The 17,467-nt window shown below is 49.6% G+C and overlaps 1 protein-coding gene across 3 annotated transcripts in view; it reads left to right on the top strand.

Annotated features, from left to right (window-relative positions):
* The window catches only part of COL13A1 (collagen type XIII alpha 1 chain), a 153,321-nt gene that overhangs the window by 55,760 nt on the left and 80,094 nt on the right, over positions 1–17,467 (top strand). For all 3 annotated transcript variants that reach the window (XM_012801319.1, XM_012801318.1, XM_023509630.1), the window contains exons 3-4: positions 12,173–12,180; positions 15,786–15,812. In XM_012801319.1, the coding sequence (XP_012656773.1) occupies positions 12,173–12,180; positions 15,786–15,812 (35 nt within the window). The remainder of the gene's footprint in view (positions 1–12,172; positions 12,181–15,785; positions 15,813–17,467) is intronic.

The following is a 17,467-nucleotide window of genomic DNA, read 5'->3' as shown; positions in this document are numbered from 1 at the left end:
CCCCCCGCCGACCCCCCCTACACGTACACAGGAGGTCAGCCCCAGGCCCGTCTTGTCTGGCAGGTGAGACGACAGAGCCTGACTTCATCCTTCCATTTTCTTTCCGATGCTTAAAGCCCTTTCAGTTGAAAAGACAGCCACTTTTTATCAATTTCTACTTGCTACCCGACTCTGGCTAGAGCAGGGATTTTCAGCCGGCGTGCTGTGAGAGGATCTTAGGTGTGCCGCAAAAATTTGTAAAGATCATTCATTAAATTATTTTCTGAAGAACTTCAATGCACAGTAACTACATTCATTTTTTTTACTCCTTTTTTATCAACATAATTTAAGGGTGTTGCGGACGGTTATGGATTTAAGAGATTGAAAAACACTGGCTTAGAGGTTCTGCATCCTCAGCAGTGGAAGTTCTGTTACTCAGAGTTGTGCTAATCGTGGTGAAGAATGGCAGGTGTTTCCTCACAGGTGCCAGCTCTGATTGGTTGGTTGTGGTTGCCCAAAGTACAAGAAACAGCACAGAAGCAGATGAATAATTTCCACCATGGGCCCTGGTTGGACGAGTGTTATTATAGCTCTAGTTATTTGCTCTCCCAGACTAGCTTGGTACTAAACGCAGGGCTCTGACATCTGGGGCTTCTTCCCAGCCCTGCCAGTGCTTCCCAGAGGATCTCGAGTCCTGCACAGCTGTGTCCCGCGTAAGGAAGGAAAGAGGGTGGACTTTGCAGTCTCATGGGCTCAGGCAAGAATCCCAGCCCCATCATTCATTAGCCATTTGATCTTGGGCAATCTGTTTAGCTATGGATCCGGGGTGTTGTCATCTGAGTTAGAATACTTCCAGACAAGAAGGTTAGAAATAGCAAGTAGAAAGTGCCCAGCTGGCACATAGCAGATGTTAAACTCAGAGTAACTGTTATCTTGGTCACCCGTGACGTGCCTCCCTGGCCCACAGTTACATTCGCATGCCTTAACCATGGCTTCACGGACAAATGACAAAGCTACTTAAGACATGATTGAGAGACCAAGACAAAAATGATGTTCCAAATTTATTGTGTTTTATAAGCTAAAATACATTGTATTATAACCACATATTAACATTGAATTACTAATTGCAATTTGTAATTTTAGTGGTGATAATTTAAAGCGTGATTTAAGAAAAAGAGATACCCGGGGGCAGTTAAGAACCTCACTAATCATTAATTATTCCCGTCCCTGCTGCTCCTAACTCCGTTCACCTCCAGGCTTGAGGCAAGCTTGGGGCTTGAGACTTTTTCGGTGGGTCTTCCACTCTGGGCTTCCATACCCAATGGAAGGAGAGAGGCAAGGGGAGGGGTGCCAAGGCACATGAAGGTGGCATAACCAAACAGTTCCACTCTTGGTTAAAGCTGACTCTCAAACACAAGTTCAGTTTCCAAACATTGCATGACATTGTCCCTTCACAGATCCTTAGTTCAGGTGATAACTGGTAGGCCCACCTCTTCTTCACTTAATTACTCATTCACCTAGTTAGCCAGGATTTATTGAACACACACTCTATTGGCCTAACGTTCTGGGCTGTGAAATGTGAGCAGTTCAAGGCTACAAGTCCCCAGGGATTGTCTATCCTGAATTAGCAACTTGAGGACCAAATGTAACTTCTCTCAGAAGCTTTGTTTGGTTTTTAAATGTTTTTAAATGATTATCAACATTTAGAAATCAGAAGATTTTACAGAAAATATCTGATTCTTGGCTTTTCTTGAATATTTTCAAGATCTGGCAATAATGGATCTGCGTCCCCATCTGGCAGCACTTGATTGCAGCCCAGGGGCAGTCAATCCATTTTAGGCACACAGGCAAGCCATAGGCACTTTGCCACAGTCTCCACCACTCTCTATTGCACCACACCTGGCCTACTTCATTCATTTGTGTTACCTGCTTAGCTCCTTGTAGCATTGGATTTTGTGGCGCCTAATCACCTTCAACCCCTCCATCATAAATCTTACAGTTTAACAAAAGCTAATGTAGAAAAACATAAATTGATATCTACACATAGAAACAAGAACAACAATGAACTGAATATTGTGGTAGCATGGGACAGTGGTAAGTCAAATCCAACTGCCTGGAGGAAGTGGTGTGGAGCTGTAATGCGCATGCTACACCTCTGCTAGAGAACTGTCTGCGCCTTTTAGATATGGAAAAGGGAGCAAGACTTGCAGAAGTGCTGACTTCCTGGGAAGGACCTGAGAATGAGGGGCTGGTGGTGGGGCAGGAAATCACTCCCTTTGGGAAGATATCTCCAGGTCATGTAGGAGGATCTGATTGCTTCTTGGCAATTTAGTCAAGGGTGACAAATTCAAGTTTAGAGCCCTGAGATCCCAGATCCTTATCAAAATAGAGTTGAGGTGTCAGAGGCAGCAGAGCCCAATAGGCAAACCCCAGCCCTACTTGATTTCCACCGTGCCAATACAACCTTGCCCCCTTCCCCAGGCCCACTACCCCCATCTGTATGCAGCAGCCCAGGCCCTCTGCCCTGCGCTTGAGGCCTTGCCAGGAAACTGTTCAGCCTGAGAACAATGCCTGCCCTTGGCCCTAATCTACAGAATTGGAACTATAATCTCCATCAGCAAGACCTGCCCCCAAGATTTCCTCACTCAGAACTTCTGATTCTGACCCCAACTTGGAAGTGTCAGGGGCCCAAGGAAGCAAGAAAATGCACAGTTTGTCCTGGCAGTTCAAAGTTAGTGACTTAAATCTGTACTACTATGTTCAAATGGTCACCCGGCCCCATCTACCCTGCTCTGCTTATCTCAGCTCACCCTGAGCCCTGCCTGTTTTTTTGTTTTTGTGTTTCGTGGTTTCCAGAGTTTTGAGAGCTCATCTGAGAGTCAGTGCAGCAGGGCAAGTGATGGTCTGGGCCCCAGACTGCCCTTGCCAGCTTGTGACATAAGGCAGGGGATGCCCTCAAGTCCACAGCTCAGTCTCCTCGTGTGTAATATGAGGGACATAATGGTGTCCATATATTAAGGAGAGTGCATGGAACATGGAAAGAGCTCTCTAAGTGTTAGCCACTCTTCTGGTTAGAACACAGAGGAAGGTATCGTATACTTCTGTAACTGGTGTCATTATTTCTGTTTCTGTTTTCATAACCATAATGATTGTCATGGCTCTCATTTATTGAGTGTTTACTCTGAGCAGGAACAGTGTTTAATACTTTACTTGTATTCTCTTGTTTAGACTTCCAAAACCAGCAAGGTAGATACTATAATTACCCTTACTTTACAAAGGACACAAACTCAGAGAGGTTAAGCAACTTGCCCAAGGCCATACAGCTAATAAGTAGCAAAGTCAGGATTCGAACCTGTGTCTATTTGGCTCCAAAGCCTATGCTCTTATCTATGATCCTGGGCAGAAGCTCAATTCCATTACTTCTAAGTAAAGGCAGGATCAAAAAACCATGAGACGACCTGTGTCGGATTGATTGTAGATCTTCCTGAGATAGGTAGTGTCCAGATGGGGTAGCAATCAGTCCTCAGTGGGGGACTCTGAAAGCCAACTTTAGGAAAGAGATGAGAGTGGTCTGAGTTAGCCCAGGAATGAGGCCATATGATCCTCGAAGGGACTTGAAAGGACTTATTCCAGATTTCTCTTCTCAGCAGTCTAACCATCTCCCCACCACCACCAAGTCTTGCTGACTCGTAATTTGCTTTCACAGCTGAAGCAATAAATGTAAAGGTTAAGAAGAAAGCTTTAGGATGTAGTCAGTTCCAAAAGCTGGCTCTGCCATTTACCAGCTGTGTGACCTCGGACAAATTACTTAACTTCTCTGCACCACAAGAGCCCCACTTGCAACATGAGGTGGTAACAGCTCTGAACTTGTCTGTCAGAGCAGTGAGGTAACGCATACCTTTGGGGCTAAGGGTGTGCCTGGGTTTCAGCTGTATGACTATGAGCTAGAAACCTGACCACTCTGAGCCTGGGTTCCCTCATCTCTTAGGTATGAATAATAGCATTGTTGCCCTGTAGGGCTTTAGTGCAGAGTAAAGGCGACAATATATAAAGTCTTCAACCCTTTGTTGGAGGATTGTGAGTACTCAATACGCGTTTGTGTGTATGATGATGAGACATGACTCAGGGTGATGCCAGCCCGAATAGGCTATTGGTAAATGTGACTTTAAAATTTAAAAGCTTGTCCATCCACCCGGGCAACACAGCGGGACACCAGCTCTTTAAAAAAAAAATTAAAAATTTAGCAGGTGGCACACGCCTGTAGTCCCAGCTACTCAGGAGGCTGAGGTGGAAGGATCACTTGAGCCCAGGAGCTCAAGGCTGCAGTGAGCTGTGATTGTGCCACTGCTCGACAGAGCAAGACCCTGTTTCTAAAAATCCTTGGGAGATACAGGCTGGGCCGGGGGGGGCAAGGTTGTCAAAGGAAGACCTAGGAAAGCTGTGGCCCCTCCCAGGCCTCTGAAAGGTGGTGTTCAGGGATGCCCCATTCACGGCTTCCCCCATCCCTCTGCAGTAGTCAGTCTCCTGCTGGGCCCTGGCCAGCAGAGCTGCAATGTGACGTTTGTGCTCCCCTAAGTAGGGCCCTGCACAGGAACATCGGATACTGATATGGCGGTAAGATCCGGTGTCAGGAAGAAGTCCTGGGTCAGAGGTGTGGAACCCTGGAGGCCTATCCTTCTGCGGGGATCCAAGTGACACCAAAAGCAAACCCTGTCTTAGGATTCAAGGGCTGGAGGTGGCATTCAAGGGTGCTGTCAAGACCACTCACCCCTCCTAGTCCTGCTGCTGGTCACAAGGTCCAGGTCCACAGGCAGGGGAGCTGCCCAGAGGGCCAGAGTCAGAGGGGACTGGAGACTCTGGTGTTTCTTTGGGAGGTCCCAATAGGACTGTTCCTTTCTGCCTCAGTCCCTCACTTGTGAAATGGGGCTGCCGATTCCTGCTCCAGGCTTTGGGACTGTTTTGTGAATGAGAAAATAAGAGCCATGAGAAGGCAGAGGACTGAATGTTGACTGCCAGGCATAGTCCAGCCGCCACAGCACCCCAGGCGGGGGTTCCCGTGGGAGTGGGGACTAGTGTAGTAGGGAAGGGCGGTCAGCATCTCTCCAAGACAGCAGCAAACCCAGTTCCAATCTGGATGGATGACAGGATGGGGCAGGGGTGAGGAAGAGCATGGGGCTGCAGTCTGACTCTGGGTTCCTGGCTGCAGACTGGGAGGTCTACTGGAAAGGGGGGATGGCCCAGCAGATGAGTCCTGCCCCAGGGAGAAGCTGCCAGAGCCTCAAGAAGCATGGGATACAGTATCGGGGGACGGGGTAGGGGCTTTTCCCTGGAGCTAAAGAAGAAGCCCCCACCAGGACAGGGACAGCGTCTGACTTTTATAGCCTCCAGCAACCAGCAGCCTGCACATAACTGGTGTGGAACAGATGTTCATGACAACAAACCCTGTGAAGTGGGCATGAAGGATGTGCCAAGACTCAGTTTTCTTTACCCTACTAATACTGCACTTAGCTTTGCTTTCATGCCCCGGACTTCTCCTGAAGGATGAGAAAAATAATTCCAAGGAACCCAGCCACTTGCTGTTCAATCTTTAACCCTCTAGGCCCCCTGTCAGCGAGGTCAGGGTGCCATCTCCTCTCCCTTTCATTCTCCCAGGATTACAGCTGCATGTGGGTAGGGGCACAGGTGTGGCCTGTGGCATCAGTCCGAGTTGTGCATGCTGCCATGGCTGGGCATCGCCCAGCATCCAGGCCCCCCCATGCTAAAGTTCCCCATTGCTGCCTTCCCCATTACAGGGGATGTGGGATTCTGGGATCAGGGCAACTGCAGTTGTGAGAATGGGACCTCCTGCTCTAACCAGAGCCACTTTCACTAGGGTTCCTGGCTGCAAGCATTTAGCCCACCCATCCCAGCTAGGCCTTGGATTGGCTTCCCTGGAGGCACAGGGGTATGTGGAGGAGGCGTGGAGGCTGGAATGACATCTGGATTCTTCTGGGAAGAACAGGAGAATGGACGCTGGAGAGGCAGCCGTGTGGGTCTGCTACCCTGGCACACTCTCCCATCTCTGCAGAGAGGAACTGGTGAAAGTGCTGGGCAGGGCGTCTGAACCTCCCCCATCCCCAGACTCTCTTGCCAGTCCAGTTGGAGAGCAAGGACACAATGGAGCATCTTCCAGATGGGGAGGGTTTGTCAAGAGCAGAGTGACAAGGCACCCCTGCAGCTGGACCACCAGCCCCACCAGGCAGGAAGCCCACTGCCACAGAGCCACAGAAGTCAGTCAGCCCTCAAAAGACTATGTGAGCTGGCTCTGAGTTAGCCATTTAAGTTGCCCGCTGGTGGCTCCAGCTGTAGCCTGGGAAGTAGTGGAGGTCATCTGAGGACTCCTAGGGCCAGGGCATGAACTAAGCTGGAGGCATCTTGCTGGCTCCCATCCCTTCACTGCTCACACCGCTCAGACTCTGCCAATCTTGACAAAGGCATGAGGATTTGGGAGAGGGCTATATTAATGCTAGTCCCTACACCTGGTACGAGGTGTGCTGGGGCGCCCAGGGCACCCAACCCTTTCACCTCCATCTCTGCCACCACCCAAGGCCAGACCTGGCCCTGCCCAAGTCAGAAAACGGCCCTCAGGCCTCACCTGCTTGATTCTCCTGTGTGTCACCCCCAGATGGCTCTAGTTCTAAGATGACTAATAGGTTCCATCTCATGTGCCAATTCCTGCTGATTGATAGTGGCTGTGTTGGAAAGAATTGTAAAGTCTTGTCTAGGCTCATTAAGGAAAAGTGACTGTGATTGATTAGCAATGTCTACAGTGAGTGCAGGAATAGAATGTGGGTGGGTGTGATTTAAACTGCTGCTCACATCTCCCAGGACCCGTTAGTCTCCATCAGCCTGAGCTAGAAAGGTCTCAGGGCATCTTGTGGCTGACAGACATTATCATAGGACAGATCTGAGCTGGGATGTGCTGGCGAACTTTCAACAACTAGCTCTTGGGGTACAGTGGGGCAGCTTTGTAACTCTTGCCAATTTCTGCAGTGTGAATACTCTCACTATGGCCAATTTCCAGCTGCTAATGTGACGTCACTGAAAGCCAAGTTAGGAAGAGAAGCACAGTGGGCTCTCGCAACACAATACAAGCTGGCTCTGAGTAGTCATATGTATACTTTTAAATGTAAAGCCTTCTGCCACCGCTCAAAGCTCTGCCAATGGTGGGTGGGCTGTTTTGGGAGGAGCACTAGACTCAGATTCAGGATCACTTACCAGACATTAACCACAGGCAAGTTACATCCCTTCTCTTAGCCTCAGTTTCCTCATCCAGAAAGTAGACCTTGGGTCGTGGTGAGCTATGATATAAGCACTTTGTCAGTCAAAAAGCATGATTTGTCAGACAAGCTCCCGGGCCATCAAAGCGAAGATCTACCCCAGAAATCTGCCCTTGGCCTTCCCTATAAGGCCAGGGTTTGGGCCCCAGGGCTATAAGAGACAGGGCTTCCTTGTTCTCTTTTATATTAACCTCAAAGGACAGAGACTGCCTTGAAGCTCATTTCATTTCCCTAACAGGCCATCCTGCCTGCCACTAACAAATCTCTGTAGTTTTTGAAGCTCCTAATGTTTCCCTTCATCACTGTTCCTTGAGGCAGAGGTCATTTCTTTTATTTCTACTTTGAGCTTCAGGGGTCTGTGGTGCCAGGAGACAGGCAGACCTGGGCTTAGGCACCAGCTCTGCCTGCATGAGCTCTGCAAGCCTTGAACACTACCCTCTGGACCTCAGCTCTTCCATCTGTAGAGAGGGAATAATAACCATTGTAGCTAATTCACTGGATTCTTAGGTGGACTGAGTGAAATAAAGAATGCAAAGTTCGTAGCATGGTGTCAAGCACAGAATAAATGTCCAATAAATAAATAGTTATTTGTCCTAACAAGGTCTTGGGTAGAGGTGGAACAGAAGAATGGGTTCCAAAAGTTGGCAGAGGGGTGTGGGTTTGGGTGTGAGTTGTGGGGACAGGGAGAGCCCTGAGGCAGGTCTGGTCCCATTCATCCACACAGGGTTTCTTACCCTCAGCACTATTGACACTTGGGGCAAGGTCAGTCTTTTTTTAGGGGCCTCTGTGCATTGTCTAGTTAGCAGTCTCCTTGGCCATACCCACTAGAGATGGGTAGCCGCCTCTCAGCTATGAAGTCACAAATGTCTCCACATATTGCCAACTGTCCCCTGGGGGACAAAGCCACCCCCAGTTGAGAACCCCTGCTCCAGCAGCAGTACTGTTAGTCACCCCATGTCCGGGAGAGCTCAGGATGCAGAGCATCTGTCCTAGCATTGATGGGTGGGCCGGGCACATGGCAGAGCCAAGTGGCAGGTGGTCAGCTGCAGGCAGGCTGGCACAAGTACCAGGAGACATGCGTCAGGGATAGGACCCCAGCTGCTAGGAGCCCAGAGCCCAGCTGCTAATAGCCCAGGAGACAGCTCATATGACATTGAACTTGGGAGCACCCTGTGACTCTTTACTCCTTGTGCCCAGGGCTGCCTGTACTGGACTCAGAGACTGGGTAGGGCCAAGCCCGTTGAGGAGAGGTTGGACTCACCTGCCTACACTAAGACCAAGACACTCCTTCTGCCCTTCATGATGAGCCAGGAGAGTATAGGCTTTGGGGTAAGAGAGACCAGGTTCAAATCCAGGCTGTTTTATATGGAAATTAATGCTCAAAAATGAAACTAAAAAACTTGCAAAAAACAAGTGCTGTCACGTAAGAACAGGGTGACTACCTTAGACAGGTTGCTTAACCTCTAAGCCTCAGGTGATGCTAACTGATAAAGATTAAATGCGACGTTGTAGTTACATACTCAGCCTTTTACCTGCCTCATCACAGTCAATACTGACCGAATGAATGAATGAGTTGATTAATTAATCTTCCTACAGCAAAACTTTCTCCATCACATCCCCATATTCATTTTTGTTTTCTTCTATGAATTTCTCCAGCTTTCTAACATGGGGAACTCTTGACTTCTCTGTGGGAGGAAAAGAATTCTTCATCTCTGAAATCACCAAAGCTTAGCATCAGGCCTGGTAGATAATGAGTGCCTAAAAAATGAAGTTTTCTTTCCTTAAAGACCAATGACTGTGCGTCATTCATCTGTTGATAGCCATAGCTCAGCACAGGGACTGACACACAGTAGGTGTTTGTTAAATGTTGGTTGAGTGAATGAATTAATTAATATACAGTGGTTGAAAGAAAGGCACGACCCAGAATGCTACTCCCATATTCTTCACATGCAGGGGTCCACCTTGCATGTCCATTTAGGGAGAACATAGCTGCCTTACTCAGAAGAGGTGGGTCAAACCCTGGGGGAGAACAATAGGGGTTTGGAAGCTGAGATAGTAGGTGACAAATGTCAGAAGGAAGGTCTCAGACAGGTCCCTACCCTGGGTGGCCACTGTGGCCCCTTCCCTGGGCACCCTGCTGCAACCCACTCAGCCCACCCTGGATAACTGGGACAATCTTCTAATCTCAAGGCCAGCAGCAGGTGCTTGGGTAAATGTGGCAGTGTGGGCTGTCCCTCAGCAGGATCCACTCCACAGGCCATAAGAAAAGGTGTGCTTTGTTAGTAAGACTCCTGAACAGGGAGTCAGGAGCCTGGGTTCTGGTCCTACCTCCTCACCCACCTACAAGGTGACGCTTCAGCCATTCCCTAGCCTTCTCTTTCTCCATCTGTAATGGGCACTTGACAATGCCTTGGGTAACTCTATCCTTTGGTGCCTGGCCAGGGTGATGATGAGTCAGTCAATAGTCACATTACTGAGCATAACCAAGTGGCCCACATGGGAGACCAGCCAGTGACATGCAGGCACCATTAGATTTTGCAAGGCTACACACTCCCCAGGGCCTTAGAGCTGCTGGGCATTGAGCATAGCATCAAGGGAGGTACCTGCTTTGAAGTGTAGGGTCTCCCACCATAGACCTGTTCATAAAATGAAAGCTGGGGAGGCCAGGATGGTGGTTGCATTTTCCTAAGGGCCTAAAGATTTTCCAGGGGGACCTGTGAGGAGCACCACTGATAGTGGAGGAATGTTTGGGGTAGAGAAAGCCATTTTTTATAACTCCCTTATAGCTCTTCCCCTACCTACAGCACAGAATCAGCTGACAAATAGAGGCGTTACCTGTTGCTGAAACCCCTGTGAGCGACAGGTGCAGGGAGTGGTGACCTGGAGGAGCTTGGCAGAGCCAAATTCCCTCACATAAAGGAGCCCATGAAAGAAAGATGAGAGGGTTGAGTCTGGAGAAGGGGGCTGGGGCCAAAGGCTGACTGTCACAGCTGTCCCAGGGAAAGGCTTGGAGAGGACTTGGTCTGCATGTGATATGTGTGGGGGCGGTGGGTTGTTTGGGAGTGGGAAACATAGAGAGAGGCATTGTAGGGAAGGCTGTGAGCACTCCCATCAACTAGCTAGACCTCGGGGGTCACTCAGCCTTTCTCTGCCTCAAGCTGCAGGTTGGGGACAATAGAACCTACTTCATGATGGAAAATACTTAGAATTGTGTCTGGCACTGAGTAAGGACCACAGAGGGGTGTATAGTGATGATGATAGTGGTGGTGATGTAAAAACTCTCAACACCTTGAGTGGGATTTCCATCACTCAGAGGTGGACCCTGCTGACTGAGCTCCTGGGACCTGGCTGAGTGCCGAGTCACATTGGGTGACACCTACACAGTCGAGGCTGCTAAGGACAGGCAGGGCCACTGCCAGAGCCTGGTGGGAGCCAGGACCCTATCAGGTCCAGCAGGCACAGGGCATCTGCCCTCCATGTGGCCAAACCATTCAAAAATTGCCATGGGCTAAACTTTGTCACCAGCCTGCTTCTCATGCCGAGGACACTTCCCCACCGGGAGACACGGACTTTCCAGCTGGGCTGGCCCCTCTGGCAAGCTGCACTCAGGGGATATTTTCAGATTCTGGGTGACATTCCCTGCCCCTCAGCCTAACAGGTCCCAGATGCTCCCACCCCCGCATGTTCTAGAAGCCTGCGTGTAGGCCTGCCGCCTGCCTGGGGCTTGCTCACCCAGTCAATGCATCGCTTGACTTTTTTTGTTGTTTTTAATTTAAAACATCTTGTCCCCCCTAACATGATGGCTTGACAGAGGCCAGCATGAAAGAGCCCATTTCCTCCTGGATGGGGACCAGGGCAGAGAAGCAGGCAGATGAAGGCGAGCAGGGAGCCGGCTTTGGGAGCGTGAGGAGCCGGGGGAACCTAAGGAGGCTGCATTGGCCCAGCATAAAAGAAGCAACGGGAGCCGGCGTCACAGCTGAGTTAGCGTGGCCAGAGCTCCAGGGGCCAGGCACACACACCAGGCCCGAATGAGACTCCGCGGCCTTCTGCAGCTCACGTTCCGGGGGAGCACCTTTCCCTTCAGATCTTTCGGGGTTACTTTGCTGGCCCTTCCCTCCCCCAGCCCCCACCCCCTTTTGCTCCCTCCTCCTCAGTACACTTGAATTCCTAATTCTTGGCTGCCAGTAATAGGATAGGGCTGCTGCTGAGGCCCAGGGGAGGGGAGGGGGTGACACACTAGGAAGAGAGAGAAGGAGGGGCGTGGAGAGAGGTGGGCGCTGAGAACCAAGCAGTGGGCGGCAGACCCTGGAGGGCCGGAGGGCCTGACTCACGCTTCATGGAAACCAGGACAGGCCCGATAGACATCAGTCAGGGCACCCGGGAGGGGCTGCCTCCGTCCGCTCCTGCCTGCTGGCTTCCCGTGTATTCCATGGGACACTTGGCAAGGACAGCCGGCACGCTAATGATCCTAATCTCTTCAGGGTCTGTTTTTTTGGCCTTTCTTGCTGTGATTTGGTGCCCACCACCCCGTGTTCTGCCAGGCAACTTTATACACAAGTTTGGGCAGGTCCTGAAAAGCCCATTTTGTGGGGTGAGAAATTGAAGGGGGGAGCACCACCTTTAGGTCCCCGGCAGGGCTAAGCCTGGGGCCAGACTCTGGATTTCTCATCCAATAATGAAAATATGGAGATGAAATAAAGGGGGAAGAGATTATGTTAGTGTAGTGAAAGTGGGCCAGGAAAATACACACTTCAGAGACCAGATGGAACACCCCCTCCTCCCCCAAGAATTCTTGGATGCTGCTTCTAAGGCGGCCTCTCCACTGCCCCCTACAGCAGTGACACTGACCCGGGCATTTTCTCTCTCTCTTTCAGGACCTCCTGTAAGTACTCAAGCCACAGCTCCATCTCATGCATCTGAAAGGCCTATGTCGCCTGCCGGTAACAGGGTTCCGGGTGGGAGCACTGACAGTTGGCCCCTGTTGTCTTCTGGGGGGCCCTATGCAGTCCCTTCTGCAAGGTCCCTCTAGAATGCTCACACGGGGAGGAGGCCCCCGTTCTGCTGTCACCACCTCCGCATCCCTCCAGGCAAGCAGTCCCCAACTTTCAATCTAAAGGTTGGCTTGCCCCCTTGTTAGCCCAGCTCTGTTATCCCCCAAAGAAGCAACTGGAGTGAAAGAAGCCCCAGGTATTAGAAAGAAGAAAGAGGTCCTCTCTCCTCCGGTCTGCTCCTTGAATGGTCTCCTCCTATTCTGAAAACAGGTCAGTGAGCTGGCTCCACGTGTGACCTGCTTTGGAGGACTGCTATGTGGCAACTCCATGGCAGAGTCACTTCGGTGATGGTGGTGGTAGTGGTGGTTATGTAAGAGAGCGCTGCAGCCAGTTAGACTGGGAGACAGTACATAAATTCTAGGCAGTATGCTGCTGTCCTTTCTAGCCGGCAGGCTCAGGGTGGGGCAGAGGGAGCAGAGCCATTTCCAAAGAACCTGAGAAGAGTCCAAGGAGACTGTCTCCTCAAAGTAATGGATCTCAGGAACAGGAGCACTGTTCACTGAAGGACAGCATTTGATCCCAACAAAAGACCAGAGGGCGCTGGGGGAGCTGGGGATTGCAGTTGAAAGGGCCTAGCCCTCTGCATCAGATCTTTCTCAAGGCTGCTGAAATCAACCCTATCCCCAGGCCTTCCTTAGAGAAGTCATTTCCATAGTTGTTTTCCTCTTGATCTGTACCTACAAGAGCAGCCTGGCTAATTTTTAGTAAGACCATTATTCAGTGTTCCATCTGTGTCCTGGAAGGCCCTTGAACCCACGCTGAGGGTCCCACTGAGCCCTATGTCTGATCAGTCACAGTGAGAGGAAAATCATGTCATTACTTGAAAGGAGAAGGGGTGATTTATCATGGCATGTTTGGAATGTCAGAGATCAACTCCAGTCATCCATCTTCCAAAGTAAACTCTACAATAGGGACCTGCCACCCACTGGAGATGGCAGCTTCCCCCCTGACTTATTCTGAGGAAGTCACCCAAGCCCCCAGCTCTGCCTCCTGCACATGCTGCCTCCCCAGGGTCAGGATGCTGGGGCCTGCCTGGCCAAGTGGGCTCTCTGTCCCTGACTGAGGGAGGGTCCCCCCTCAACAGAACTTTAACATTCTGAGAGCTCATGACCAGGCACTGCCCACAGCCTGAGTGGGCCCTGCTGCTCTTGGGGTCTGCAGGGAAGGTGCACATGAGAGAGGACGGGAGTCTGTGCTCAATGTCTCTGCCTGCAGAGTTAGAGTTGCCCAGGTATTTCTCCCTGCTTTCTGAGCCCAACTCAGAAGGGGAGCCCTGACTCTTCACCCAGCACTGGCTGAAACCACAGGCAGGAGGAGGAGGAAATGGGAAGCTGGCCAGGGTGGGAATCACCTCCTCATCCCTGTTCTCTCTGCTTCCTGCAAAAGAAGAGTGGTGGTGGCCAGAGGTGAGGACTAATGAGATGCCTGTCTGCGGCCCTCTGGGTATACCTCAGGGGCTGGCTCTGTCCTCCAGCTGGAACACCCAGGTTCCTGTGGGCACAAGGCCAGCCAGTGTCTTTGAGAACATAACCTCAGAGGATGGATGAAAGCTGCAGCAGGAACCATTTAAGTGGAAGCAAATTTGTGGCCACCATTGCCCCACCCCTCATTCCCTTGGCAGACATTGCTAATCAATTAGGAGGCTTTTTAACATACTCTGTCAGTCACTCCCAATCCGCTGGAGTCCATGCTCCAGCTAACATCCATTGGCCATCCCTGGGCTAGATGTGAGGGAGAATTTCTTAATACTAGGAACTGTGAGACTGAAACAGATGACCGAGGGGAGTAGGGATATCTCTTCACTGAGGGAATATAGGGAAATATTTGATGACAGCTGCCAGGCCTGAGTAAATATGATCCTTGCTGAAATACTAGCTAATACTATGTGTTAGGCACTCTTATGTTTTCATGGAGATAATATCATGATGATGAACATATAGGCTCTGGAGCTAGAGCACCTGTATTCAAATCCTGGCACTGTCACTTCTGGCTGTGTGACCTTTGCAAGTTACTTTACCTCTCTGTGTCTCAGTTTCCACATCTGTAAAATGAGAATAGTAATACTATCTGTCTCATCTGGGTATTATGAGGAAAAAATATATATATATATAAAAATATGTATGTGTTGCATATATGTATTTTTTCCACTTAACTATATTAACTCCTATAATCCTAGAAACAGGGCTTTCCTAGATGATACCCAAAGGTTCTTACGAACCTTTAGTTTTAAGGATGAAATATTATTTTATGAGTCTCTGTTAATAAATGTATAATTTCACTTATTTCTACCCCACCTCATTCCAAGAAACATTCTAGAGGGACTTATAAACTACATAATGAAATGGGAGGTGAGAGGTGGACATCCAGAGCTGATGACACCACCACATCCTGTGCAGATGAGCCATAGACTTGGCTTTGAGCTTCCTGATGGTCAGAGCAAAAAGGAAAGGAGAGTCTCCTCAGCCATCCTCTTACACTAGAATCATCTGAAAATTGAGTTCCAGTGTCAAAAAGACATGACTTTCTTGAGGTTTGCCTGGGTCCTAACCTCAAGGTTAGGTTGTCTCCCATGTGTATTTCTCCCATAATTATTAGAATCAATAGTATATTTTGTGGAATGTTTCTCCCTCATCAATGGAGTTTCAGATCCATTATGTGGAATTTTGAGTCTATGCTCAGAATTGTGCTAGGCAGGAGTACTAGAGTTAGGAATAGAGGATTTGGGAAACATACAGCTGTGGTCTGTGAAAGCAGGTTCCTTGAGCAACAGAAGGCCTCCACATATGATGCGATCTAGCCTCCTGCCTCAACACCCAGCACCGGAGAGGGTGCTCTCAAGCAGGCTGAAGGCATCAAAGGAAGTCCCGCTGTCTCCCCACAGAGAAAGAGAGGGCCCCCAGGGATGGCCCACGCCCTGCTCCATGGTTATGTGCCATTGGCTGAGATATGGCAGATCTAGCAGGAGCATCCCAGTAATGGGCTCTACCCTGCATCTGGCTTCTCCTGTGTGGTGAGACAGGAAAGACCAGGCCCTGACCCGCCTCCAGCCCTTTCCTAGGCACATACATGTGATGGGGCAGAATATTGCACCAAGTGAAGCAGAAAGGCTCAGTGAGATTTACTGGGGAGACCTACAGTCCTGTGAACCTTAAGTCGTAAGAGGGGACATTCTTTCTGTTCCCTGTACCTACCCCTAGGCCTGGCATGGAGGATCCTCCCCCCTTGGTAACTGGTTTTATGAATGAATGAATGAACGAATGCTAAAACTGAAGCACAGCGACCAAGGCTCTTCCTTCATTTTGCCCATACAATGACAGGCTCATACAGCACAAGTGTCTTATCCAAGGTCACACAAGTGGTTGGGGCAGTGTTGAATAGCTGGATATTACAATACCCTGACCTATGGAAACTTCATTCTCTCACCCCTTTGTTTCAGGGTCCTACTGGAAGACCCGGACTCCCAGTAAGTAACTTTCATTTCTTCTTTTCTTTGCATCTCCGTCACATGTTCTTTCCCGGTCTAAGGACTGGCTAGGTTGGGTAGGGAGTTCTCCTTCGGGTGTATCTTGGTGAGAGGCCTCTCCCCAGCAACTCTGTTCTCTGGCTCAGGGTGAGACCTGAGCAGGATCCTGCTGGAGCAACATGGGCCTGCAGCCGCAGCTCTTGGTTTTCTACCTGGGTCCCCCAGCTGGTGGACCCTACAGACCACAGCATGCAGACTCTTCCAGTGCTGGGACTGACTTCCAGACTGATGACCCTATAATAGGGGACCAGCGGGGCTGCCAGACTACTAGCACAATCAACATCCTGCATACCAGCTACCTTCAAGCCGATGTTCACATTCAGCTACCATTCAAGCCAGAGTACCAGAGGAATAGACTCAAAAACTTTGTTAGAATTCAGTAACCATTTCTGAATTCTAGAAAGGTTGTGCCAAGTAACCATGGGGGCTTTAGGACAAAAGTAGAAATAAAATTAATAGCCATCGCAGGCAGTGCCCATAGCTCAGTGAGTAGGGCACCAGCCACATACACCAAGGGTGGTGGGTTCGAACCCGGCCTGGGCCTGCTAAATAAAATAACTGGGCATTGCGGCGAGCACCTGTAGTCCCAGCTACTTGGGAGGCTGAGGCAAGAGAATAGCTTAAGCCCAAGAGTTGGGTTGCTGTGAGCTGTGATGCCACAGCACTCTACCAAGGGCAACATAGTGAGACTCTGTCTCAAAAAAAAAAAAAAAAAGACTAATAGCCTTCTCTTATTGAAACCTTAACAGGAGGCGCCAGGCACTATGCTAATCATCCTCCACATATTCAATTTGTTTAGCAACTCCATGAAATGGTATTATTATATCTGTTTTATAGATGAGGAAACTGAGACTTAGGGAAGTAAAACACCTTGTCCAACCATCCAGGCTTTAGTTGTGCATCTGTTGGATGCCTGTGTTGTCACACGCCACTCCAAATTGCTGTTGCCTGTGGTCCATTTTGACATTTGAGAACTATCTTCAAAGTTTTCTGAGCCGTTACTCCATGGAGTCTAGCTTGGGGCATGGATGAGTCGAGTACTGGATATGGGGACTGCAGGTCCTCTGGATGGGAAGTGACCCAAATGAGATGCTTCAACCAGTCAAAGAGATGGGGCTGACATCAGCCGCCCTGTCTCCCTGCATCAAAGGTCACATCCTGAGAGTCCACACACTTCTCTGCATCTCTCTTACCTAGTTACCCCCCTTTTAAACATGAATTATACTGTAGCCTTTTGACTAGTACAACAGCTTCTAAAATTAATATCCAGTAGTGACTTTCTTAATAAAATGCATGTGGGAGAATGTTTAACCTTGAAAATGAAAATTCTCCCAGTAAGTAAGTGCTCCAGAGCAAAGGCAGACCGGTGAGTAGGTCCCATGAAACCCAAGCAGGGGAAAAATCAGATGACTGAGAGGAACGTGGGCAGACTTTGTTTTTTCTTATAAAGTCCACCTTTAAAAAGCATTTAGGGGGGCAATTCACAGAGCAGGGGCTGCTGCACATACTTTCCGTTCTCTGGCCCTTCCACACCCATCCCTAACCCAAGCATTTTATGGCCAGGACTGCGAAGAACATTAGTTTTTTTTTTTTTT

This window comes from Otolemur garnettii, unplaced genomic scaffold, assembly GCF_000181295.1.
Source record: "Otolemur garnettii isolate 467f Iridium unplaced genomic scaffold, OtoGar3 scaffold00008, whole genome shotgun sequence".
In the NCBI taxonomy this organism is placed as follows: domain Eukaryota; kingdom Metazoa; phylum Chordata; class Mammalia; order Primates; family Galagidae; genus Otolemur; species Otolemur garnettii.
This window is presented reverse-complemented; position numbering and strand designations above follow the sequence as displayed.